This window comes from Prosopis cineraria, unplaced genomic scaffold, assembly GCF_029017545.1.
Source record: "Prosopis cineraria cultivar Desert tree isolate PC_DT_omini unplaced genomic scaffold, ASM2901754v1 PC2, whole genome shotgun sequence".
NCBI lineage: Eukaryota > Viridiplantae > Streptophyta > Magnoliopsida > Fabales > Fabaceae > Prosopis > Prosopis cineraria.
The window spans coordinates 45,775,929-45,801,423 of NW_026555333.1; the positions used below are offsets into that span (position 1 = coordinate 45,775,929).

The following is a 25,495-nucleotide window of genomic DNA, read 5'->3' on the forward strand; positions in this document are numbered from 1 at the left end:
TTTGGGCGAGTTCCTGAGCATTCAAATGCTCCAATAAGGGAAACTTATGTGTCTTGAGCCCCCCTTTGATAGCGATATTATTTTTTATTCAAATATAATGTCTATTGTATTTTTTAATTGTCACTTAACAAACTTTCTGATTATTTTTAATTTGCTAATCTAAAAATTATTTTTAAATGGCAATAGTAAATTCAAAGGATGAGGGCGAGACACCCCAACTCTCCATCCTAGTTCATAACTCAAATACTATTCCTTTTTAGAACTTCTATTATATCTTACAGGTTTTAATTTTTAAGGGTTGTATTTTTTTCGTGGGTCACACGAGAGGTAATATCAAAATCCATATGTGTAGCCCACTAATGCTAAAAGGGGGTCTATTGGTCCTTTGATACTTGTCACATTTCTAGCCCAGCTCTTGAAAACTCTTGGTCAATAGAAAAGAATCTTTTCCAAGCTTAGGGTGAAGAGATAGAAAAGTTGAGCAGCGTGCATTGGGATCTAAAAGCAAAGTGTGTGGGAAAGAGTGAAGATAGATTATAAAAATGTGAGAGAGTGTTAGTGATAATTTATGGAAGAGGTCTTGGTCATCAGATTTTGGCGTATGCAGTCATGATGGGTATCATATGGCCAAGGAGTGAAGTGGAAGCATAATTCATATTCTGTGTCGGGTTCAAACAAAACAAAACAAATGTGGGGTCTTATTCATGCCATACTGCATTAGATTGGGGACCATGTGATGAGAGGGTATCCATGAGCATCGCCCAATAGCTTCATACATGAGATCATGAAATGCGCACTTTGTTTTGCATTGGATACCAATCCATCTCTAGTTATGACTTCAATAATCTGGATATTAACTGAATGAATGGATAAATGTATAGTATTACGAAGTAGCATAAAAATGCCCTATTCTACTATAATTATCAAGAAATTGTAAATCAAATCAATCATTGCATTGATTCAATAAATAATGATAAAAATTGTAGTTAAGCTGTGAGCAAAATGATTATAAACAAGGTATTTTATTGAACTTATTGATTTTTATGCACAATTTTCCCTTATGTAAATGGGATCATTTATTTGCTCATATCTGCTTGAAAAATTATTAGATGGAGGCTTGTGACTTAAGGGAGGCCTTGATAGAATTGGGAGACAAAATATTAGATGCTGTGAGAGTGTAACATGATTTATACCATGTTATTCTAGCAGGATAGGCTGACTTGGTTGAAAGTACCTGGAAGGATGTAAATGTTGGAATGAGCAAAGCTTGAGAAGCAATGATGTTCATAAATGCTGCAACTTGTTGTGGTGATTCATTGGAGTGTCGTGTTTTGGAGGGCCCATCCTCAGTTATCAAACCTCCTCACTCTGCATGACTCTTACTTCTTTCTTTCAAATTCAATTCATTCATTCTTTACTCTCCCACCGACATTTACCCTAAAATAACGGCTAAAGTCCCCCTTAAAAACCCCAATTAATTATCCTTTTAATAGTTGTGAATTTAGAAATTGTGGTTCCCAATTAATTATCCTTTTACTAGTCGTGAATTTAGAAATTGTGGTTCGCGTCGAACATCTTTTGATAACTATTTCTTCCATTATGTATCATAAGGTACCTTTTTCTGAAGTATTATCCTTGTGTTAAAAAAAATATAAAGCATTTTGGTTTTTGAAGGTATAATTAATAGGATTTTCTAATTAAAACATCTTATTTAAATATTAAAAGAAAATGTAATTTTGAATGCCATTAACAAACTTATTAGATAATATAAATTAGTTAAAAATACTTTATAATTCTGAAAGAAACGAATAGCTTTTATTATTGTCCATCAAATCTTCCTATATTCCTTACCATTTAGAAAAAACCAATATGATGTTCATTTTTTTATATATAAAATTATATGTACTTTTTTTTTAACAATTGTTCTCCTCCTAAAAACAATTCATTTTAGAATATAGCCAAGTATTAAATATGAATATTTTTCTTTAACAGATGTTTAAATATTGACTTGGTTTGCTGTGAAGTGGCCAACCCTTGCCACTTTAACAAAACTATAAAATCGTATAGTTGCACTGCTAAGCATTTGATTCTACTGGTACTGAATTGGGGCTGTATTTGATACTCTACGGAATGTTCAATTTCACCGAGTTTGATGAAATCGTTTTGATGATATCACTTTTCAAAGTTGATAGATTCATGTCATTTCTTATGAATTCGAATAAATACAACTCCAATGAAGCCAACGTAAGCTTGTTAACAAATAGAAAAACACAAATCTGGGGACCTATTTGAATAAAGTGTGTTTAACTATTCATCCCTTTTTCTCAAAAGGGAACGAGATAGAAATCCAACACTCAACCTTAAGAAACGCAAGCAACAAAGTACTGCCATGTCGTTTTGCAGATTTCAACCCCTCCTGTACCTGTGCTTGTATTTCTCCTTCTTTCAACTGTCACACTTCCCTCCTTTTATAGCTTCTCTGACCTCTCCTTATTCTGCACCACCTTCTTCATTCTTACATCACATTTCTGATTTCTTTCTCTTTGTCAATTTCACAAACACTTTTCACGCACTTTCTCACTCTGCATTTTCTCTCTTTCATGCTTGCTTTTCTTCTTCTGTAAATGGCCAACCACCGTCTCTGCTTCTGCTTCTGCGTTTTTATACTTCTCTTCTTTCTTCTTCCTTCTCCGTCGCTTCAGCAATCTCCAAAGCTCAATTTCTCGGATCTCAAAGCTCTTTTCGCCATCAAGAACTCCCTCACTTCCATTTACAACACTAGAAATTCCTTCTTCTCCACCTGGGACTTCACCTCGCCAGACCCCTGCTCTTCCTTCTCCGGCGTCACTTGCTCTCTCTTACATCCTTCTTCCCTCCGAGTCACCATTCTCTCACTCGGCAACTCACCTGGACTGGCCGGCTCTCTCCCTGCCGCCATCTCCGGACTCACCGAGCTGACTCAACTCATCCTCGCCCCCGGCATCGTCACTGGTTCCATCCCTCCCGAAATCGGGAAACTCGCTAAGCTTCGAGTAATTTCCTTACCCAGTAACCGCTTCACCGGCAGTATACCCGCCACATTCTCCTCCTTGAACTGCCTCCACACACTCGATCTGAGTCATAACCAACTCACCGGGTCAGTCCCGCCAGGTCTAACCGAGTTACCGGAACTCAAAGTCCTCATATTAGCCTTCAACTCCATCTCCGGCGAGTTATCGCCAATCTCCTCCCAACTCCTCCATTTAGATTTGAAGAACAACGTCCTCACCGGACCGTTACCGCCGTCGCTGCCGTCATCCCTCCGTTATCTTTCGCTGTCGAACAATCGCATGTGGGGTCCACTCAACGGCTTAGCTACTCTCACTGAGTTAACGTTCCTTGACTTGAGCATGAATCAGTTTAGTGGGACCATACCGGGCCCACTATTCTTCATCCCCTCACTCTCGTCGCTTTTCTTGCAACGGAACAATCTATCAGGTGGGATACCGCAAAAGGATCAGGGACCGCTAATTTCGACGCCGCCATCGTACGGTCAGGGATCAATCGTAGACTTGAGCCACAATTTTTTGACCGGCGAGTTATCAACGGTTCTGGATGGGGTTGAGAGCCTGTTCTTGAATAACAACCGTTTGATGGGAACGGTGCCGGAGGAGTACGCTAAGAGCGTGTGCCGTGGCAGCACCAAAACATTGTACCTTCAGCATAACTACTTGACAGGGTTTCCCCACCCGGACGTGGTGCCCGATACGGCGTCGTTGTGCTTGTCTTACAATTGCATGGTGCCGCCGCTGTGGGGGGTGATGACGTGTCCGGCGAGTAGTGGTGGCCCGATGTCGAGGCCCACAGCTCAATGTTCAGTGTTCAACAATGGCAGCTCAAAAGGCTAATACAGAAATTTGTGCGTCGTTCATAAGTTAGGGTTGGTGCGGCTTATATGTATTTATATACACGTTTGAATTGTATCATCCAAAGAAATATATTAATCGGATGGTAAATTTTATAAACGAAGTTACTCATACATGTTTTACTTTTTACAATATATATTCGTGATCGTGTACGATTGCACAATAGAGTTGCTTGTGAACGTCAGCTCATATTTTAATGAAGTTAATTAGAAGCCATTTTTTTTATCTTCGCAGGCAAAATTGGATAAATTATGGGATCAAATTACTAGTTTTTCCTATGAAATATCGTTTACTATTTTTTATTTTTTTAAAATATAAAGTGCCACTAATATGTTTTTTTTTTTGAATAAAAGGGAATTCATTAAGAAAACTGTACAGAAACAAAAGGCAAAAGCCAATTACATCAAAAGTTTAAAAGTGGAAAAAACTCTAAGAGTGTGATCTACCAAAGTCTTAACGTATACAATGAATGAGTCAACATAGTAATGATCAACAGTAAAGATTCTATGATTTCGAACCTCCCATAATTTCCAACACATGATTGAAATTCCCACTTTCCAGGAGATATCCAGCTTTTTACTCTGAAGTGAACGAACAAGCCAAGATTCAAAGGTAGTTTTGCAAAACTCAGCATACATATCCATCGGTAAAACCTTTTTCCACACAGCAGCTGCAAAGGAACAACTTTGGAAAACATGGTCTATGTCTTCAACTGGGTCATTGCAAAGAGAGCACTGGGGGTTATCAGTCATCCTCCTTTGAAGACGTTCAAAATTTGTTAACAAACGACCTTTGAGTAGTAGCCAAATGAAAGTTTTCACTCGCTGGGCTACTGGAAGCTTCCAAACATGCTTCCATTTTGTGTCTGCATTGTTCTAAGTTTGAGAGATAAAGGCTTGGTATGCTGATTTAATAGTAAATGCACCATTAGGAGTGAGATTCCAAAAGTAGGTAGGCATAGAGCCAATAGGAGCAACACTAACAGTGTTAATTTGTTGCAAGATGGAATCAGGCAAGAGGTGCTCAAAAAGGCTCCAGTTCCATTGTCCATTGTCTTTTAGAAAATCAGCAATCAATTTTTCTTTTTCAATCTCAGTGAGATCAGTATAGGCAAGGTTCCTTAAAGGTCCCAGATCCCCAACCCAAAAGTCAATCCAGAATTTTAGATGCCTACTATCACCTGGTTTCCATTTGATATGTATCACTGATTCTTCCCAAATGTTTGTAATGCTTCTCTATAAATAAGAAGGCTTTGAACATTTCAAAATTGATGGATATAGTCCTTTGAGATTATATTTCCCTCACAAGACACGCACCCAAAGCATATTTGGATCTGCGACAATTTTGTAAACTAATTTTGCAAGAAAGGCCCTATTTTGACCTGCCAAGTTCAATAATCCACAACCTCCATGAGACAAAGGCTGACAGAGGACATCCCATTTGATCAAGTTCACACCTCGATGATCATCTGTATGACCCTAAATGAAGTTTCTTACAATTTTTTCAATTGCGTGATAGCTAGAGACAGGAAGTAGGGTACTCTGCATTGAGTAGAAGGGGATGGATGTAAGCACAGACTTAGCTAAAGTAATACGACCAGCCAAGGAGAGGGTTCTACTTTTCCAACCAGCTAGCTTTTGCTGAATTCTCTCAAGAATATAACTGTAAGTGGTAGTAGTTACTCTCTCAGTGATTAGGGGGACACCAAGATATTTTCCAAGGGAACTTGTGCGTTGGAACCCCAGTTTTTGACAGATATTGTTGCAAGAAGCATTAGGAACATTCCTGGAGAAATAAATTTGGGTTTTAGAGTGGCTGATGACCTGTCCCGATGAGGTGCAGAATTATTGTAATACTCTTTGAATGGTTTCAATTTGCAAATCAGATGTGTCACCAAAGAGGATTAAGTCATCTGCGAAAAACAGGTGTGAGAGAGGTTCACCCCTTCGACCCCGCTTAATGGTATGCCAAGTTCCTTTAGCAACTTCGGCCATAATTGCTTGTGATAAGCATTCCATGCAAAGAACAAAGATATATGGGGAGAATGGATCTACTTGTCGCACAGCTCTCATAAGGGAGAAGCTGTCAGTGGGACGACCATTCCAGATGACTTGCATGGTAGGAGAAGTAATACAAGCCATGATTAGATTAATAAGGGAAGGAGGTAGACCAACATCTGTTAAGGTATCAAGGATAAATTCCTATCGTAGCTTATCAAAAGCTTTCTCAAGGTCTACCTTTACTACCATCCATCCATTTTTCCTTCTTTTGTTACGCATTGAGTGTATCACCTCTTGCACTATAATTATGTTATCCACAATACTATGATTTTGGATAAAGCTGGTCTGATAAGGCAACACAATATGCGGCAAAATTGCACTTAAGCGGTTGGCTATCACTTTTGTAATGATTTTGTAAATGACAGGGCAAAGACTGATGGGGCGAAATTATCGCATGTACTGCGGCTGACTGACTTTGGGGACAAGAGCAATGAGAGTGCGGTTTAGTGAGGGATCCAGGGGCTGGCCAAGCCAAAAATCCTTGATATATTGAAAGAGATTTTGACCCACCACATCCCATTGAGTTTGGAAAAACATAGCATGAATGCCATCCAATCCAGGTGCCTTGAGTGGTTTCATTTCAAAAAGAGCACTCCTAACTTCATCAATGGAGACCAATCTCTCTAAGTAGGTATAGGATGAAGCAGAGAGTTTGGGGAAAGCACCTGTAACCACATAAGGCGTGAAACTCGTATCCTCAAGGTGGTACAGGTTCTTGTAAAAATCGTGAGCCATCACTGTGAGTTGCTGCATATCCTCAATCCACTCTCCTTGGGTGGACCTTAGTCTAGTGATGTGATTTTTCTGCCTACGAATTAAAGCCTTAGTATGGAAGAAGGATGTGTTCCAATCACCGAGGCAGATCCAATTTGTAGAGGATTTTTGAAACCATAGCAGCTCTTCTTGTAAACAAATTTCCTCCAACTCTTCTCGTAAATTCAGATCAAGATTCGAGAGAAAATCAGAGGAGGGGTAAGTTTCAAGCTTACATTGAACTCCTGAGATTCTGGCAAGTAATCTATTCTTCATTCGTCCGATGTCTCCAAAAATGTGAGTGTTCCAATGTGTAGCCTTACTAGAGAAAACTTTTATGTTTTCAATTACACTTCGATCAAGGGACTAGCATCTCTTAACAAGGATGAGAGGCCCAAGACGCAAGGAATTTGAAACCTTAAATAGGCATTTGGGTTTGCTTATGGAGGCCCAAATGAATTAGGATGGGTCTGTGGTTAGATAGGATTTTGGGTAAGTGATCAACCCAGTTAGCTTGATAGGTATTTAGCCAACACTGGTTACATAAGGCCTTGTCCAGTCGAACCATGAGGGTGCTTCGTCTCCATGTGAATTTTGGGCCTTTATAGCCCAAATCAATAAGCCTATGTTGATAGATAAAGTCTCTGAAAAGTTTGCAACCCATTTGCATACATCCTGAACCTCCTACTCTTTCATCATTGTGAATAGTGGCATTAAAGTCTCCAGCTAGAATCCATGGATGGTGTGAGTTAGGAGCCAGTTTGGAGAAATCCTACCAGAGGAATTTCTGATAGCAGCTTTATGGGCTGCCATATATAGCCGAAAAGAAGAAATTCCTACCATCAATAAGAAAGCATACTTCCATATGAATAAACTGGATATGATTAGTGATAACATTGATGGTCACTTTATCAGTCCAGAGAATCCATATACCACCAGAGAAACCTGAAGCTTCCACTCTATGGGAGAAATGAAATCCAAGTTTCTTGATAACTTTATCAGCTTTGGCTCCTGAAATTCTAGGTTCTACAAAGACAAAAATTTCAGGTTTGTAAGTAGACATAAAAGATTTAGTAATAGAGGGGAACCTTTTGTTAGAGGCCCCTTGATAATTCCAAACAAAAATGGACATAATCATAAAAGATTTAGTGCTCGGGAACCGACCTAAAATCTACTCCTTCCACTAGCATGGCAATAGCTTCATCCTTGGCATCCTGAGCATTTTCTGCATGAAGACCTCTAGCAATCTCCTTCATTGCACGTACACATGGCCCTGTTCGAGAGTCACTGTGCTTATCCTCTAAATTTTTAATTCTAACTTTAGGTGTTAGATTAAAACCCCTTAGTTCAGCGATTGGATCAGGTGGCTTAATCAATAAAGCAATCTGATCACTGTTGCGGGATTGGGTTGGATTTTTAAGTGTGGAGGACGAGTGCAGCAGGATGTTTGTATTTTGTTGGTTTTTTTATGGGATCCTGTCATCGTGGACAGTGACTACCTGGTGTTGGGCTCTGTCGAGGCTTGTGGTAGCTTGCATAGCTTTATAGCTAGGTACGTTAAATATGCAGTCTTTACTAGGCGCAGTCTCTTTACCATTAATTGGTCTCGGGTCAGGATTAATTTTGGGGGCAGCTTTTGTCTCTTTTGGTCTATATCGTGAGGTAGTGGCCTCTCCAGTGGGGCACATTCTGATAGCTTCGTACCCTTGGTGACTGTGATGCTCAGTTTCTGTAGCGACATTGAGGACGTCAAACCTTGAGGACGTAGCAATTCCTTTGCTTGTGGCATATGCTTCTCTACGTCCACTTCTGTCATACCTTTTCCCTGGTTTGGAGGCGTGCATCCACTCTCCATATCTCGTACCAACACGCGTATCAGGGATCACCTGTGGTTCACTCGCCACTGACGGGGGAACGCCTTCTGCCGACACCTCCATTTTTTCCGGGCAACTATCTTGTAAATGACCATATCGTCTACAATGATAACAAATCAATGGAAGGTTTTCATATTCCACATAAATGGTCTGACCGTCAACTTTGATTTTTGAAGTAAGTGGCTTGGTGAGGTCAATAATTGTTGCTAGTCTCGCAAACTTGCCCCGATCACCAGAATCAGTGTTATAATCAATTCTAATAACTTTGCCAAAAATACTGCCAATGGACCGAATAATACTCTTATGATAGTAACGAGTTGGTAGACCAAGTAGCCTTATCCAGCCAATGACTTGATTAATGACATGGTCTTAAGGTTTGAACGAGGGCAACCATGGTTGGACAGTTAAATAGCGACCATATACCAGCCAGGGGCCATTGAGCAAAGCTTTCTGGTAGTCAATCTCCTCCTTGAACTTTACTATAAAGCATCCTTCATCAAGGTCTGTGAGTGGGAATTGACCTGAGGGGCGCCAGACATTCTGCAGTTGCAAGCATAGCTGATGATATCCAATTGAATGACCCAGGAGTTTTATGACTACCGCAAAGCCCATTTTCTTGTTCAAAACTTCTTGGACTCTAGCAGAAAAGGTTATCGTAGGGATTCCTTCATTCAATCCAAGAGACACATCTTCTTTGTTGAACTTGATGTCGTCTTCATCTTCAGTTTTCTTACCATCGTTCATAAGCTTGTCCTTAAATGAGGGAGCTATGGCATTTGGTTGTGCTTCAGAGGCAATTGTTTGGGCTATAGTATTCCTCGGTTCTGTTTCATCAACAAGCATCATAGTTTCCATGATGTTTTGCATTTCTGGGACCATCTCAGGAGACAGAGTCTTGGAAATGTGTGGTTCTTCATCAGAGGAGATGCAATCGTCCTCCATAACATCATCTTCACCGTCACTTGCATTCCTAATCTTAACTTTTTTAGTCGAGCGATCATTATCAGGGTGGGGTGGATTTTCATTCTTTAGGCAACTTTCGAAAGAAGCAGGGTTTTCCTCCATTCTTGTGGCAAAATACCCCTCAATAATATGTATTAGTCTTAGTAGAAGAAGTTATGAGTTGGGATTTAAATTTATGTGAATATAAAAAACTTATTTTTGAGAGGAATATCTTCATTTGAACTTAATAATACTTAAATTTTACACAATAAAAAAAACAAACCCTCATTAACAATGCTGAAATTTGACTTTGCGGCTTTGACCTTGAAAACTTAAAGTCATTTTACATTTTTTTAACATTTTTTCTTTCAAATAAATATGCAATATAAAACAATAAATTTCATAAAATTTCTAATCAAATTATAAATATTACACACTAAAGTATCAATCAAATAATTGTCCAAATCTAAGTAAACCAAACAATTCTCCTCTAAATCTCAATAAAACAATGATAATTAAATATTAGCAATAACATCATCATCATAATTCTAAAGGACCAAGGTCTTAAACAAATTTTAGGAACCTTAGCGCAATAAAATTTCTCAACGAGGAATTTCCAACAATTTTTCCTAATTTCTCAATCTAACAATTTGTTAGATTTCTATTGTCTTCTTTTGTCATTACAAGTACAAGATGATAAAATGCAACGAAAATGAATCAATTAATTAGTCCAAAAATTCAAAAGATATATAAGAATATATGTGATGAACAATCAACTGGTGAACACATTTACTAATATAAAACTTATTAGTTCATCTTAATTACAGTTATGGAGCTATCATACAAATAGAATCCATAATTTAATGCGTTTGTTTGTAAATTACAATAAGCCAAATTCATTTGCATAAAACTCAGGATTTATTTGTTTTTTCTAGAGAGTACAACATGTAAGAGCACATTAGATGACAAGAATGGTTAGTTGGTGGGCACATCTAACGATTATAATTTGGGACCTTCTTCTCCAAACCTCTCAAACTAAATCAACAAGTAATTCAGGTTCTATTATACTCTATTATCATTAAAATGGCAAGGAGGGCAAGCTGCAATAAAAAAGAATTAAGGGAGAATGACAAGTAAAAATCTTATAAGAATATTAATGTCAAATTATTATTTTTCAACACTAACGTTTTCAAATTCAATACTTCTTCATCTATGTTTTAATACTAAAATTCTTGGTTTGACATTAATATTTTTACAAAATTTTTATTTATCATTCCCCCAAGAATCAAGTTCAAAGGTTCAAAAACTAAATAAAAATAAAAGTGATAACCAATCAATGGGTGATCGCATTTATCAACTTATGGTTTATTCATTTAAATTGCATTTATAGATTTATATTGCAACCATATTCCATAATTTAATCCTATTTTTGTTTAAATTATAAAGCAGCTAAATTTAGTTGCATAAAACATGGGATTTCTTTGCGTTTTCTTGAGATCTTTGCGATGGAAGAGCCAATCAGATGACAAGAATGATGATGATGATAATTTAGGACCTCTCTTCTCCAAATGTCTTAAACTGATTCAACAAGTAATTCAATTTCAATAGTGTTCTGTTATCATTAAAATATCATGGATGATTCCCATTGAAAGTTGTCTTCTCAATTATTTAGTATTCAACTGTATCTCAACTAGGATCAACTCCAATGAAAGGATTCTTGTGCATGAAAAAAATGTAATGATAGCAAGTTGCAACGAAAAAGAACGAAGTTCCAAGGTTCATAAAAAATAAAAATAAATGTGACAACCAAATAGCGGGTGATTACATTTATCAACTTATGACTAATTGGTTTATTTATGAATTTAATGCATTTTTTTGTTTGAAATTATAAATGGCCAATATCAATTGCGTAAAACATGAGATTATCTCTACTTTCTCTCGAGATGAGATTTGTAAAGATGATTCCCTCTATTGGCTCTTCATAACATTGAAATAAAATATAATAATAACTATAAAAGCCAATCAAATAATAAGAGTAGCCGGTTGGTAAGCACATCAAACAATGACGGATTCAAAACATAACACAAGGGGGGGCCAAAATTTGTTTTCCCATTTTTTCCAAGTAAAAATCATTAAAAATTAACCAAAATTTTGTGACATGGGGGGAAGGACCCTTACTCACCCCCCCCCAAATCCGTCCCTAACCTCAAACCAGTATAAATTGCGACCTTTCTTTTCCAAATCTCTCAAGCCAATACAAAATGTGGTATATAATCTTCACCGTAGGAACAACCATGCCAAGCTCAAAAGATGTAGACATAAGCAAGCTCCATCTCTGCCTATCTTGTCAAGCAAAGATGGCTATTGTCAAGTTATTCCCATCTTCTCCTTTTGGTTGAAGAAGACATAAGGTGTGCAGATCCTGATTGTGTGAGCTTTCACATTCCAACTAAAGGAGGTCCATCTTCTGCCATGAATGAACTTGATGAGGCACAGCTTGACGTACTTGCTTTTCTGCACCTTCATGGGGATAAAGAAACGGAGAAGCTGAAAAAGATTTTGGAAATTCCAGTTGCCCGGATGACTGAGGAACAACGTTCTTGTGCACAGGAAGAAACCTGTAAGCTTATCCAGGAATTTGATAAGCGTTATCCAGACATTCCCCAAATCTAAGATCTATAAATTGCAACCTTTCTTCCCCAAATTTAAGGAGTAATTTAATTTCTATCGTGCTCTAGTATCATCAATAGCTGTAATCATGGCAGGTGCAAGTAAAAAGAAGCAAATCCAAGGTTCAAAAGATGAACTCTCAGAGTCAAAGCTTGGTGTACTTTCTCATCTGCACTTTAATGAGAGTAAAGAAACAAAGAAGTTGAAGCAATTTTTGGCAATTCCGATTGGGAAGATGAATGAGGAACAACGTTTGTCGACAAAGGAAGAACTTGGGAAGTTTCACCAGCAAGTATATGAACATTTTGAAGAGAATTCAGAGACTTTGGCAACAATAATGGCTACTAAAGATATTGCAACCTCATCCAACAACAAGAATGGTTACTAAATAGCTAAATAATTAAGGCTAATGCTTTCAGGCCAATAATAAGGACAATGCTTCAGTATCTCAGTTTCTTACCCGTGCTTGAAGTTCAAGTTTATGTTTTATTTTTATTTAATAATGTCGTCTAATCAAGCTTGTATCAAACAATCATGTCTCCATCATTAAGTTCATTTCGGTGATCTCTTATACTTTGATTAATTGCAGCTTTTTTTGGCCCCAAACCATAATTATTTGCTTTTGCGGTTTGATTCTACACATCAATTGGACAATGAAGGACCTCATTAAACATTACCACTCATCAAATATACCTACTAAGTTTGAATCAGGAACTTTTGGGAACGATATTGAAATCAGGTCGCAACTTTTCAAACTTAATGCAAAGAGAAAAGTTAAACGATGAAATAATAAAATAAAGAAAAAAATTAATTCACAAGCTATTATAATTTTTTTCAATTTTGAATTAAGTTGATGTAGTTTGTTTTATTTTAATAAAACGTTTATAATTTGATCTGTTAGATATGTTAATTTTTTTTTTTTTGGGTATAAGATGTGTTAATCCTTAAAATTATTAATGAATGATTAACCTTTCCACAACAAAAAAAAAATTAAAGTTAATATAAAATTCGATTAATACTTTGGCAAAAAAATAAAAAAAAGGAAATTTGATTTAATATAATTTTTATAGTTTTTATTGTATTTTAAATAAAACTTCTATATGGATAAAAATTATTTACCAGACATAACCTAATTATATAAATTATGATTTATACAAATTATCTAATTAATTATGAAATTATATAATCTTTTAATAAAAATATAAAATTTTTTAATTCCATATTTTTAAAAAAATCCAAGATTTTAACGTTCGAGGATTAAACAAATTTAACGGACCAAATTCTAAGGATTCGATTAAAACAAAATAAATTATATGGATCTAATTCAAAAATAAGTAAAAATAATTACAAAATGATCAAGTTTATACTTTTTAATACTATAAATAGTTAATATAAGCTTGTGGCTTGTGTGAACTATAAACAAGAAAGAAATGAACATTACAGATCACTTAAAAGCATTGGTGACAATGGAAAATCATGAATTATTAAAATTTCATGGAAAGGACTATGATCATTATTTGTACTTAAAAATAAATAATTAAAATAATCAATAAAAAAGTAACTCACAAATTTAAATAAAATTATTTGTGAATTTAAGTGATGTTATTTGTGAATGAATGAAAAGCCAGTTGTGAATAGATAGATAATTTTATAAATTTATACATCATCATTTATAAATTTAAGGATAGTTATTTACAATTTTAGGAATGTTACTAATAAATTTATGAAAATTTAGTTGTAAATGAATTGATAGTCTTATAAATTTATATATCACTTGTAATTTAGGGACAATCAGTAATGACTTTAAGCAATCACACTTGTAAATGTATGGAATGTGAGTTGTGAATGGATATCAATACTCTTGATTGTGATCAATGATTTAGAAATCCTATCTTGTTTCTAAATATCCATCACAGCTCATTTTCTATATAAATCGACATGTAATTTTTCAAAATTTCTCAAGTAGTTATTCTTAAATTTATAAATGATGATGTATTCATAAAATTGTCTATTTATTCATAATTGACTTGCCATATATTTACAAGTCAACTTTCTTAAATTCACAATCAACTCTATTTAAATTCATGATTGACCTTCTATTAGTTATTTTGATAATTAAAAGTATTTTAATTACAAATAAAAACCATGGTATTTCTCTAGCATTTCAATATTTTTCAAAACTTTTGTGATTTTTCCCCTAATTTCAAAGTAATAGATTGTTATTTTAAGAATATATTTTGTGGTTTTTCTTTTCCTAATTTTTCAATCTAATTCAACAAGGAATTCAATTTTTATTGAGCTTTAATAACATTATAACTACAAGGACAACGAGTTCCAATAAATAAGAATCAGGTTCAAGGGTTAGATGAGACAATCAACTAGCTGGCGATCACATTTATCAACTTATGACCTATTCATTCAACTTAAATTTAATGTATTTATTTTAAAATTACAAATAGCCAAATTCAATTGCATACGTAAAACACAGATTTATTTGTTTCTTCTCGAGATTTGTAAAGATGACCTCTATTTATTTGCTCTTTATAACATTAATGTAATATATCACAATAAATGCGAGAGCCACTCAAATAACAAGAGTGGTCGGTTTGTAAACACTTCAAACTGTTATAAATTATGATCTTTTTTCTCCATGTCTCTCAAACTAATTCAACAAGTAATTCAATTTCAACTGTATTCTATACTACCATCAATACAGCTACAGCCATGGAAGGCTCAATAGATGTAGACTGGAGCAAGCTCTGCCAATCTTGTGCAACAAAGAAGACAAGCCTCATGTTCTCCTTATGTTCTCCTTTTATTGATGAAGACATTAATTATGAGTGTCTTGATCCCAAATGTCTGTACTTTTGTGATCCTAAAAATGGAGGTCGCAACCAATATTCTGCTGCAGGTGAACTTGATTATGAGTCACAGCTTATGATTCTTGGTGATCTGCACCTTGATGAGAGCAATGAAACAGGGAAGATGAAGCAATTTTTGGAGATTCCATCTGAGAGGATGAACGAGGACAAGCTTATTTCTTCTGTGAATGAAGAAATTGCTAAGTTCATCCCAGAAGTAAGCATGCATGCTGAAGAGAATTCAGCAGAGACTCCAATCTCCAACAACAACAATAATATGGCTATTGGCTAAAGATATCGCAATCTCGTCCAACAACAACGACGACGACGACGGTTACTTAATACTTAAATAAGGCTAATGCTTTTCAGCCAATGAGAGGTTAATGTTTTAGGGTCTGTTTCTTGATAGTCCTTAATTTCCTGTGTCTTAAGCTCTCTAGTTTTATTTTCATGTAATGTATACCAGTGAGGCTTGTACCCGGCAGTCATATTTTTTTTTTTGGCCTGAAAGATACTCTCATTACTAATGAAATAACCACAAAAGTCAAGAAAAGAACGCAGAAACAGCACAGGAGGCAGAAAAGAAAACCCAAAAAAAAAAAAAAAGCCACCAAACAAACAGAAGCAACAACGGAGAGGAAACAAAGATTCATCAGCATCAGCAAACTAAAAAAGATCAAGACAGCATTAGCCAACACCCGAGCGAGTTTGATTAGTACGTGTTTGGATACTTCCTAATAATCAATTTTGAAAGCTTAGATTATGGCTTTGTAAAAATATATCTAAAAACTTCGATTATAAGTCATAATTAATTATGATTTCATCAAAAATATCGAAACTTAATTTGAAAAGTCCCAAACTTGACGTATTTGATGAGTTGCAAACTTAATAAATCATGGCTATATCTAATTTTTAATTAATTATATTTAAAATCAATATTATTAGTCAATTTATAAGTTAATATATCACGTAAATAATTAATTATATTTAAAATCAATCATATCAATTAATGTTTTTATCAATTTTACCCAACAAATATCCACACTTTTTAATCAATTTGATGTATTCAATTGAACAATTAAAGACCTTGTTAAGTTTACAACCCATCAAATATGTCAAGTTTGGGACTTCAAGTTGAAGTTAAAACCAGCATTCTTTAATCATGACAGAATTAATTAAATAAGTTCCACCAAAATTTGCTAAAGAAAACAAAATCAAGTCCTCAGTACTAAACATATACACTAAAAAATGTTAAAATAATTACAAAATTATAAATTATAAAATTTGTACTATTTGTAATTTATAACTGATACAAGCCTATGGCATAATAACCAACTTGTAAAGTAGGTGAAACTTGGAGGACCAAATCTTCATTCCCTCCTTGTTTTTTTAGTTTTACTACCACTTTCAAGTCTAATACATCATGTAATCAAATTTGTGAATATCATCCTCAAAATCAAAAAACATATTTTCAACTAAAATTCAGACCCTCATTTCACTATCAAAGGCTGGATCTAACCTTTTTGCTAACACGACAACAATGAAAAAACAATTATGATGACTGCAAAATGGCTAAATACTACCGGTACTTTGTTCATACTTATATAATATCCATCAAATTCCCATGTGTATTTTTAATTCGTAGTATCCAAGCATTTAAACATGTGTAAAGTGTCGTAATTATTGAGTAAGTGTGTTAAAAGGAAAAGTTCCACGTTACTTACATGAGAAAAAATTCTAGTGTATATATATATTAAAAAATGAAAGTGGGATAGTAAAAAGTTTGAAATAAAAGTGGGTTCATGCACATTTTATCAAGCTTATGTAGGGTTTTGGGTCCAAGAAAACTGAAATGATAACTAATTTAAATGATTAAAAAATCAAAATGGCTTTTTGTTCAAACATTAAAAAAAATATCAATCAAATTTACATGTCATGAAGTCACTTTGCAAATTTTGAATAAACTAATTGAACAAGTATTTTCATTTTCTCAAGGATAATCAAATCAAATTAAGTAATTTATAAATAATGTCAATAAATTAACAAGTACAGTTAAAAAATTAATAACTAATGTTGCTTCATAAGTCCAAATAAAATGATTGAACAATTAACTTATAAAATAACTTTAATTATTAATTTACTAATATTACATGTAAATTCGACATCTATTTTTTAAATAAAGACTATTTTGATCCTTTCATCATTAAAATTAATTTCATTTTAATCTTCTTGAACTAAATTAAAATTTTAAATTCTAACGAACCTTGTTTATTATCATATTACATCCTTAGTCCTCTGTTGAAATTCTCCCAAAATTAAAACCCATGCCTGTTGAAACTGGCATTAGGTGAACTTTCGGAAACTTAATTATCCATCCATGTTACGAGAAAATTAAAATATTCCAAAAGTACCAAAAAATTCCGTGAGCAGTTAGCTTGGGGATACAAGGTTCAGCAAGGCCAAACATGACCAGACATTGAGTAAGACCCGGACATGTAGCAATATCAAAATGAAAAATAAGTGACCTGCCCAAAAAGGTATTTTTTCCTATATGTTGAATTTCAATGACATTATCGTTCTTCAAAACAAAAAAACACTACCACCCTGAAAAAAATATGGGTGAAGAAAATCTTCGATTGGCGGCCCTTGAAAGGGAAGCTGTTGCAAAAACACTCATCACTAAATTGGAACATTGATTCGCATTGATGCTACCTTGCGCTGAATTTATTCGCATGGAATTTCAATGCATCCAGCCGTTGAATTTATTGCCATCACTATCAGTACAAATCTACAAGCTCGTCTGCTACATCAAAGCTGAAAATTGAAGTAGACAGTGCTAGCAAGAAAAACTGGGATGATGAGATATAAATCCATCAAACATTCCAGCTAACTGTTTCCAAATATAACAGTGTTCCCCACTATGAACTGCATTCTCCGAATTCAAACTATTTCGTCTTGTTCAAGATCCACAATATTTAGTCTACTGAACTTCATTGATAGAGGAGAAACTTTTGGTCAGGATATATCGTATCAAGGATTTTCCTTCAAGGCCAAACACATGGCATGTGATGCACCGATTGACACTGACAAAACCTTGTGAGGTCCCAATCCATCATCCTCCGTTAGGAAGTTGACTTCAACAGGGGATGGCTGTACGTCAGGCAGCCCAGGAACTCCCAGCTGAGAGTCATTGGCATTTCCCCACATGTACAACTTACCTTCATCTGCTCACAACCGAAAACAGCCTGTCAACGCCTGGAGTACATTGATTGGGATAATGATGAAAGGAGGACAATTTTGGGATTTTTTTTTTTTTTTAAACAAGGCATGTACTATCTGACCTGAAGGCACTTTAGTTAACAATAAACCCAGGATATTCAAGAAATTTTTTTTTTTTTTGGGGGGGGGGGGGAGAAGTGAATCCAATGTTAAATATTTTTTTCTATCCAGCTAGTCCATGTTGCATAAGGATTGATACCAAACCATGCTGAGCCTCGTAAATCCAGCTTGACATTGGATTATACTTGTGAATAAAGTTCTATTTTTAAAACCTTTATATGAATGTTTCAACTTTCGACAAGAACCTTAAACACATACTTGAGAGCTGAAACGTATTTCAGTTTCATTCTACCCTACCTATGGAAAGCAGCACAGCAAACTTTTGATCAAAATTCTACCAAGAGATGGCATGCTGGAACTAAGTCACCGACATATAAGCTGGTAGCACATAGTAATATAATATCAGTACATTGAATCCCAGAGAAATTACTACAAACTTTTCTACCTCTATTTTCTATCCATTCATCTATGAATGAATGCCATGCACGAGTATTTGTTTCTATTGATTGAGCACGTTGTAAATTCTAATGACTAAAAAATTTTATATCATGTAGGATTGAACTTGTTTTCAACTGCAATAGACATTCAATGATAGTTCAAATATAAATTAGTGTTCGCTGTTTGATTATTTTTGCATCATAAATTACATATTTACTTATCAGGTATTGTTATTTATTATACATTTAATTTATTATTTTATAATACATAATATCACATATCGGCATAACCTAGTCTTTACATTTCCATTCAATTTATCCCATCCATGGATGGTTTGACTAAGGTATCACAATAGAGGACCAAGATTTGATAGCTAAAAGTTATTTATGCATTCAATTAAAATACTATAGATCAATGAGAATACGGCAGGTGATATGAATTATCTTACCTGTCACAGCCGCTGATGAAGATCCCCCACAAGAAATATAGACAACATGCTCATGAGCTAAAGCCTCAATAACTGTTGGTATCCTCTGATTCTGGAGAGATCCATTACCTAACTGACCTTGTCCACCATGGCCCCACGAAAGCACTTTGCCATCATCTAAAATATGAAGTATTCAATATGATACAAATCTAATAGGCACAACAAAGAAATATCACCGCAATCCTAGTTTAGTATCAAGATACCAGATTACCAGTCAATGCAAGGGAGTGATATCCACCACTTGCTATCTGAAGTATTTTAATATTTTCAAGGCTGGGTAAAGATTTTGGTTTCCAACCTCCAATCTTATCACCTCTTCCAAGTTCATAGTTAGAATTGGCTGGCAAGAAGAGGTTAACATTTTCAGGTCTCCCAAACAGATAAACCAAACTTGGAATACATGCTTTGTACTAGTATACTAGAATCCGAAGAAAAATATTAAAGCCCTGCAAAGTTGAGTTACCTCCCCAGTTCCACACTTGTCCATCCTCTGTCAACGCCATTGTGAAAAATCCCCCACAGGAAACAGCAGCAATGGGGAAAGGCAATTCTTTTACTTTGGAAGGGATACTAAGTCCACCTGCATGATCTGGGCCTCTGCCAGGACCAAGTCCCAATCGACCATCCCCTTCATCTCGACCCCAAATATAAAGCTCCCCTGCACAGGAGAAAATCCACTTTAAAGGGCAAACATTTCAGAAACTGATGCTTCCAATTTTTATCAAATACATTTTTACCATGAATTGCAGTAAAGCCTGTAATATTTTTAAACAATTTAGGATAAACATAGTGGAAGAAACAATTGACAGAATAAAAGACTCAAGTGTAGAGCAGTTGGACCAAGTTTCAATTAATGTAGTTCCCATTTCAATTCATAAATCTAAAATTCTATACTACAACAACAACAATAACAACAAACCTTTATCCCACTAGGTGGGGTCGGCTACATGGATTGCAAGACGCCATTGTGCTCTATCATTTATTAAGCTTTTAGAAATATTATTAATTAAGAGATCACGTTTAACAACTTCCAAGAGTGTTCTCTTAGGCCTTCCTCTACCTCTCTTAATTGGACTCAAAGTTATATGTTCCACTCTTCTCACTGGTGCCTCCCTTGGTCTTCTTTGTACATGCCCAAACCATCTCAACCGATTTTCTACCATTTTTTCCTCAATAGGTGCCACCCTTACTTTTTCACGTATGTGCTCATTTCAAATTTTATCTTTACGTGTATGTCCGCACATCCATCGTAACATTCTCATCTCTGCTACTCCAACTTTATGCTCTTGCTGTCCCGTTAGAACCCAGCATTCACTACTATATAACATTGCCGGTCTAATAGCAGTACAATAAAACTTTCCTTTAAGTTTATTAGGCACCTTACGGTCACAAATAACTCCTTTAGCTTTTCTCCAATTAAACCACCCAACTTGAATTTTATGTAAAATATCTCCACTGATTTCGCCATCATTTTGAATAATGGCTCCCAAATATCTAAACTTTTCCACTTGAGGTATAATTTGATCTCCCAATTTCACTTCCAAATTATTTTCGAATAGTCCTTTACCAAATTTACAATATAAATATTCCGTCTTACTTCTACTCAGACGAAAACCTTTCGACTCCAATGTCCTCCTCCATAACTCAAGTTTACAATTAACCTCTTCTCTTGTCTCTACTATAAGAACTATATCATCCGCGAAGAGCATACATTTCGGGATTTCCTCTTGAATATGTTCCGTCAAAACATTTAAAATCAAGTTGAACAAATAAGGACTCAAAGATGATCCCTGATGTAGTCCAATCTTTATAGGAAAATCCTTTGTTTGACCACTAAGCGTTCTTATACTAGTTTTTACCCCCTCATACATATCTTGTATGGCTTTAATATAAGCAATCCGTACTCCCTTTTTTTCCAACGCTTTCCAAAGCACTTCTCTTGGTATACGGTCATAAGCTTTTTCCAAATCAATAAAAACTATGTGTAGATCTTTATCTTTACAACGATACTTTTCCATTAATCCCCTTAGTAGATAAATCGCCTCTGTAGTTGATCTACCTGGCATAAAACCAAATTGATTCTCAGAAATACTTGTCTCCAATCTCAACCTGTGCTCAATTACTTTCTCCCACAATTTCATTGTGTGGCTCATGAGTTTAATCCCTCTATAGTTAGTACAATTCTGAATATCTCCTTTATTTTTATAAATAGGAATTAATGTACTTCTCCTCCACTCATCAGGCATTTTCTTGGACCGTAAAATCACATTAAATAACTTAGTTAACCATCTCACCCCTTCTTCACCTAAACATTTCCACGCTTCGATAGATATACAATCAGGTCCGTTAGCTCTACCATTTGCCATTTTCTTAAGAGCTTCCTTTACCTCCTTATCACGTATTTTTCGATAGAATGACAAATTTTGTTCTCCTTCACCAATTACTAAATCCTCCAAGTTACTAGATGAATCCTCTCCATCATTGAAAAGTTTAGAAAAATAAGTCTCCCATCTATTTTTAATTTCATCATCTGTAACTAAAATTCTTCCCTCTTCATCCTTAATACACCTTACCTGTTCTAGATCTCTTGATTTTCTTTCCCTACTCTTGGCAATCTTATAAATATTTTGCTCTCCTTCCTTCGTCTCAAGGTTCTTATAAAATTCTTCAAAAGTTTTGGAACGAGCTTCACCCACAGCTCTCTTAGTTTCCTTCTTAGCCATACGATACCTCTCCCAATTTTCCTCATTGTTACACAAATGTATGTTTTTAAAACAGTTCTTCTTATACTTGATTTTGTCCTGTACACTATTATTCCACCACCAAGACTCCTTATCTCTCGGACCAGAACCTTTCGATTCTCCCAAAACTACTTTTGCAACCTCCCGTATCTTTTTAGCCATATCCTCCCATATGATGTTAGCACTTCCCTGAGAATCTCAAATTCCTTTATCCAAAAGATTTCGCTTGAAAATATCTTGCTTCTCACCTTTTAATTGCCACCACCTAATCCTTGGTGTTACTACTTGTCGACGTTTTTGGATTTTACTCATAATACACACATCAAGGACTAGGACCCTATGTTGTGTCGTTACAGCATCTCCAGGGATCACCTTACAATTTTTACAAAGTTTTCTATCTGTGTTCCTAACCAAAAGAAAATCAATCTGCGACCTTGAGGCTCCACTTTTGTAAGTGATGAGATGCTCATCTCTCTTCTTGAAACAAGTGTTGGCAATCTTAAAATCATACGCCAATGAGAAATCAAGAAGAGTTTGCCCTTCATTGTTTAGCTCTCCAAAACCAAAACCACCATGCACCCTCGCATACTGACCAGCTTCCCTCCCGACATGCCCATTAAAGTCTCCTCCAATAAAAATCTTTTCACTCTGTGGTATGTGTCGAATCAACCCCTCCAGATCCTCCCAAAATAATTCCTTAAGACTGGCTTCTGTCCCGACCTGCGGCGCATAAGCGCTAACAATATTAACAGTCTCACGTCCAATTATCATTTTTAAAGAAATAATTCTGTCTCCAATTCTGCTAACTTCTACAGCGTTCTTCTTCCACTCCTTATCTATAATGATGCCTACTTCATTGCGTGCACTTACTTTTCCTGTATACCAAAGTTTGAAACCTTGAATATCCTTAGCTCCTTCTCCACGCCATTTTGTTTCTTGCAAGCAAAGGATATTGATTTTCCTTTGAATCATAACCCCTACAACCTCTACAGATTTACAATTTAATGTCCCAACATTCCAAGTACCAAATCTAATTTTGCTCTTATGGACTAACTTCTTTAGCCGCGTGCGTCCAGAATGACGCGGTAGCCCTTGCTCATTTAACACTACATCCGGGCGCTGATGCAGCAGCTCTAACTCACTTATCACTGTACTCGAGCCATGCAGCGCGTTACTTACGGACAACGACCTAGCATTAACATTATAATGTCTATTGTCCATGTTCATGATAGATTCAACAAATTTTTACATTGGCTGTTGATGGCCTAACACAACCCTCCTCCTTTACCCGGGCTTAGGACCGGCTATAAACATAGACGGAGTTAAATCTAAAATTCTATACTCATTTTATCAAAATGGTTAGAACAGAAAATAAGGTAATGATGATTAAGAGATAAAACTAAAGAACCATGGATTAGAGGCAAGAGCATAAATGAACCTGATCCTGTGACTGCAGCAGTATGCGTACCACTGGTAGCAATATGCTGTATAGTTCCCTCCCAGGAGCCTTTTACCAATCTAGGGAATAGTTCTCTATGATATACTGAATGTCCAAGTGCTCCAAACCCACCATAACCCCTGCAAAGTTGTGTCAAATCAATAGCAATAACAGTTCACAATATTCAGGCCAAAACAAGGTTGAACAAAGAGGTAATACAATCTTTGCAAGCATTTAAATAAAATTTTGACACTTCAAAATGTGACAGCATTTTCACGGAGCATTTGCCTTGCTTCCAAAGAGAACATATTGAAATAAACTATGGTTCTAATTTTTTTTTCCTATCGCATTGACATCTTAAATAACTTTTCACTATCATTCCAAATTTTCAAAACTCATTAGCTTTTACCAAAAAGGATAATAAAAAAAAACTAACAAACAATGTTACGCTGTAATAAGAACATTTTCAATTGTCCAAGTCTTTCGCTTGACATGTATATCTAAAGTAGTTTCCAGGCATAGCATTTGTTGAAAAAGCATATGCACACATCAGACTGAATATACAAGACAAAAAAGTACATGCACTCACTACTGACTATTAAGCGTGTCAAAGACAAGAACATTCCTAGCTTTAAGCATGCATGATATATGGTAATTACATGGGCAAGGGCATTTAGGCAGTATGAATAGGGGAGCAAACTCGCAAAATGGGGTGAATGAAATAAAATTTTGCAATATTGTGTCTTTTACAGCTTTTGCCATGTATCAATACTTATTAAATTTCTTACGCCAAAGAAAATCACAAATACATCCATTTTCTAGTAATTTAAAACCTATGTAAACCACTAAAATTTGAACTTCACAAAGTTTGGTTAGAATTATAAAGCACCAAAACTCAACATATTCTAAGTTCCTAACAACAAATTTCTAGTTCTCTTAAAGAATGGCAATGGTCACCAGAATTGTTATAAGTCCAAATCATAAGATACAAGCAGAGTGCTAAGATATATGATTGAGAAACTAAAAAATGTAATCCCTAAATTGATAGACTCATTTAGCTTTAATATGTAAAAATTGGTGAGACTGTGAGAGCATGAATCGGTTGTTTAAAAAAAAAAAAAGAAACAATATAGTTATTTTATGAAGCAACTCAGAAATGCCAAAAGGACTAACTTTTGCCAAGTTGTCTAGCACGGAAAATTAACTTGGACATTCACAATTTTGGGGGAATATTGACGATATCTAAATTGACCTCATAACTAAAAGACCAAATTGTTATTTCAGTCCAGATAATTGCAATCAGCATATAGCAACAATGTCTCACCAAAACGTGTGAACAAGAAAATGTTGAAGTGATTCAGTGACTGACCATGTAAAGACCTCACCGGACGAGGTGAGTGCAACCGAATGTAGTCCTCCAAAAGCAACGCATCGAAGAGAATCAATGTGAGGGTTTAACGTAGGAACGAACATCGGATTCTCGTGCCCCAAACCCAGCCGTCCACCATCGCCTTTGCCCCAAATCCAAAGAGTCCCATCGACAATCAACGAGGAATGAAAAAGCCCACAAGAAATACCAACTTCAATGGTCTTTTCTCCACTAGGGCCAATGTCTTCACCGTCGGGGACTTTTCTGGAAATTTTGCCAGGGGTTTGGGAGAGAATGAATGAGGTTTTGGGCACAAGGAGGTTGGCTACAGGGGAAGGATACAATCTGATTTCTTCAGTGCCACCTCCGAGTTGGCCAGAAGCGCCCCTACCCCATGAGAGAACCTGGAGAGTTGTTGTAGCGTCGGTTTGGGTATTTGGGTCTGTGTTACAGTTAAAGAGAAGAGGAACTTTTCTAGCGGCAGAGGAGGATGAAAAGAGGCGAGTGAATGTAACGAAGCGACGGCGCGTGATTGTCATCTTTGAGGCTCAAGGTCCAGCATCTCCCTCTGCTGCCATCTCCACGGAACTCCCGAGCTGGGAAGGTTCACCACTTCAA

The 25,495-nt window shown here is 35.7% G+C and overlaps 2 protein-coding genes across 5 annotated transcripts; one reads left to right on the plus strand and one right to left on the minus strand.

The window, feature by feature from the left end:
• Nucleotides 1-2,209: 2,209 nt before the first annotated feature.
• On the plus strand, nucleotides 2,210-4,004 carry LOC129303900 (leucine-rich repeat receptor-like serine/threonine-protein kinase BAM2). The gene has a single exon (XM_054943479.1). The coding sequence runs from the start codon at nucleotides 2,625-2,627 to the stop codon at nucleotides 3,885-3,887; it is 1,263 nt and encodes a 420-aa protein (XP_054799454.1). The 5' UTR covers nucleotides 2,210-2,624; the 3' UTR covers nucleotides 3,888-4,004.
• Nucleotides 4,005-17,724: 13,720 nt separating this feature from the next.
• On the minus strand, nucleotides 17,725-25,495 carry LOC129302176 (RCC1 domain-containing protein RUG3, mitochondrial). 4 transcript variants are annotated; one of them, XR_008591191.1, is made up of 7 exons: nucleotides 24,878-25,495; nucleotides 23,509-23,648; nucleotides 19,793-19,987; nucleotides 19,541-19,669; nucleotides 19,291-19,446; nucleotides 18,702-18,782; nucleotides 18,150-18,289 (listed from the first exon to the last, which is right to left on the minus strand). XR_008591191.1 is itself a non-coding variant. In XM_054940857.1 (6 exons), exons 1-6 carry the CDS (start codon nucleotides 25,414-25,416, stop codon nucleotides 18,096-18,098), a joined length of 1,353 nt encoding a protein of 450 aa, XP_054796832.1. In that variant the 5' UTR covers nucleotides 25,417-25,495; the 3' UTR covers nucleotides 17,725-18,095. The 4 variants fall into 4 exon arrangements, 3 of the variants coding, with proteins under 3 accessions (XP_054796832.1, XP_054796833.1, XP_054796834.1); XM_054940857.1 differs by lacking the exon at nucleotides 18,702-18,782 and having other exon boundaries at nucleotides 17,725-18,289; XM_054940859.1 differs by lacking the exon at nucleotides 18,702-18,782 and having other exon boundaries at nucleotides 18,198-18,320.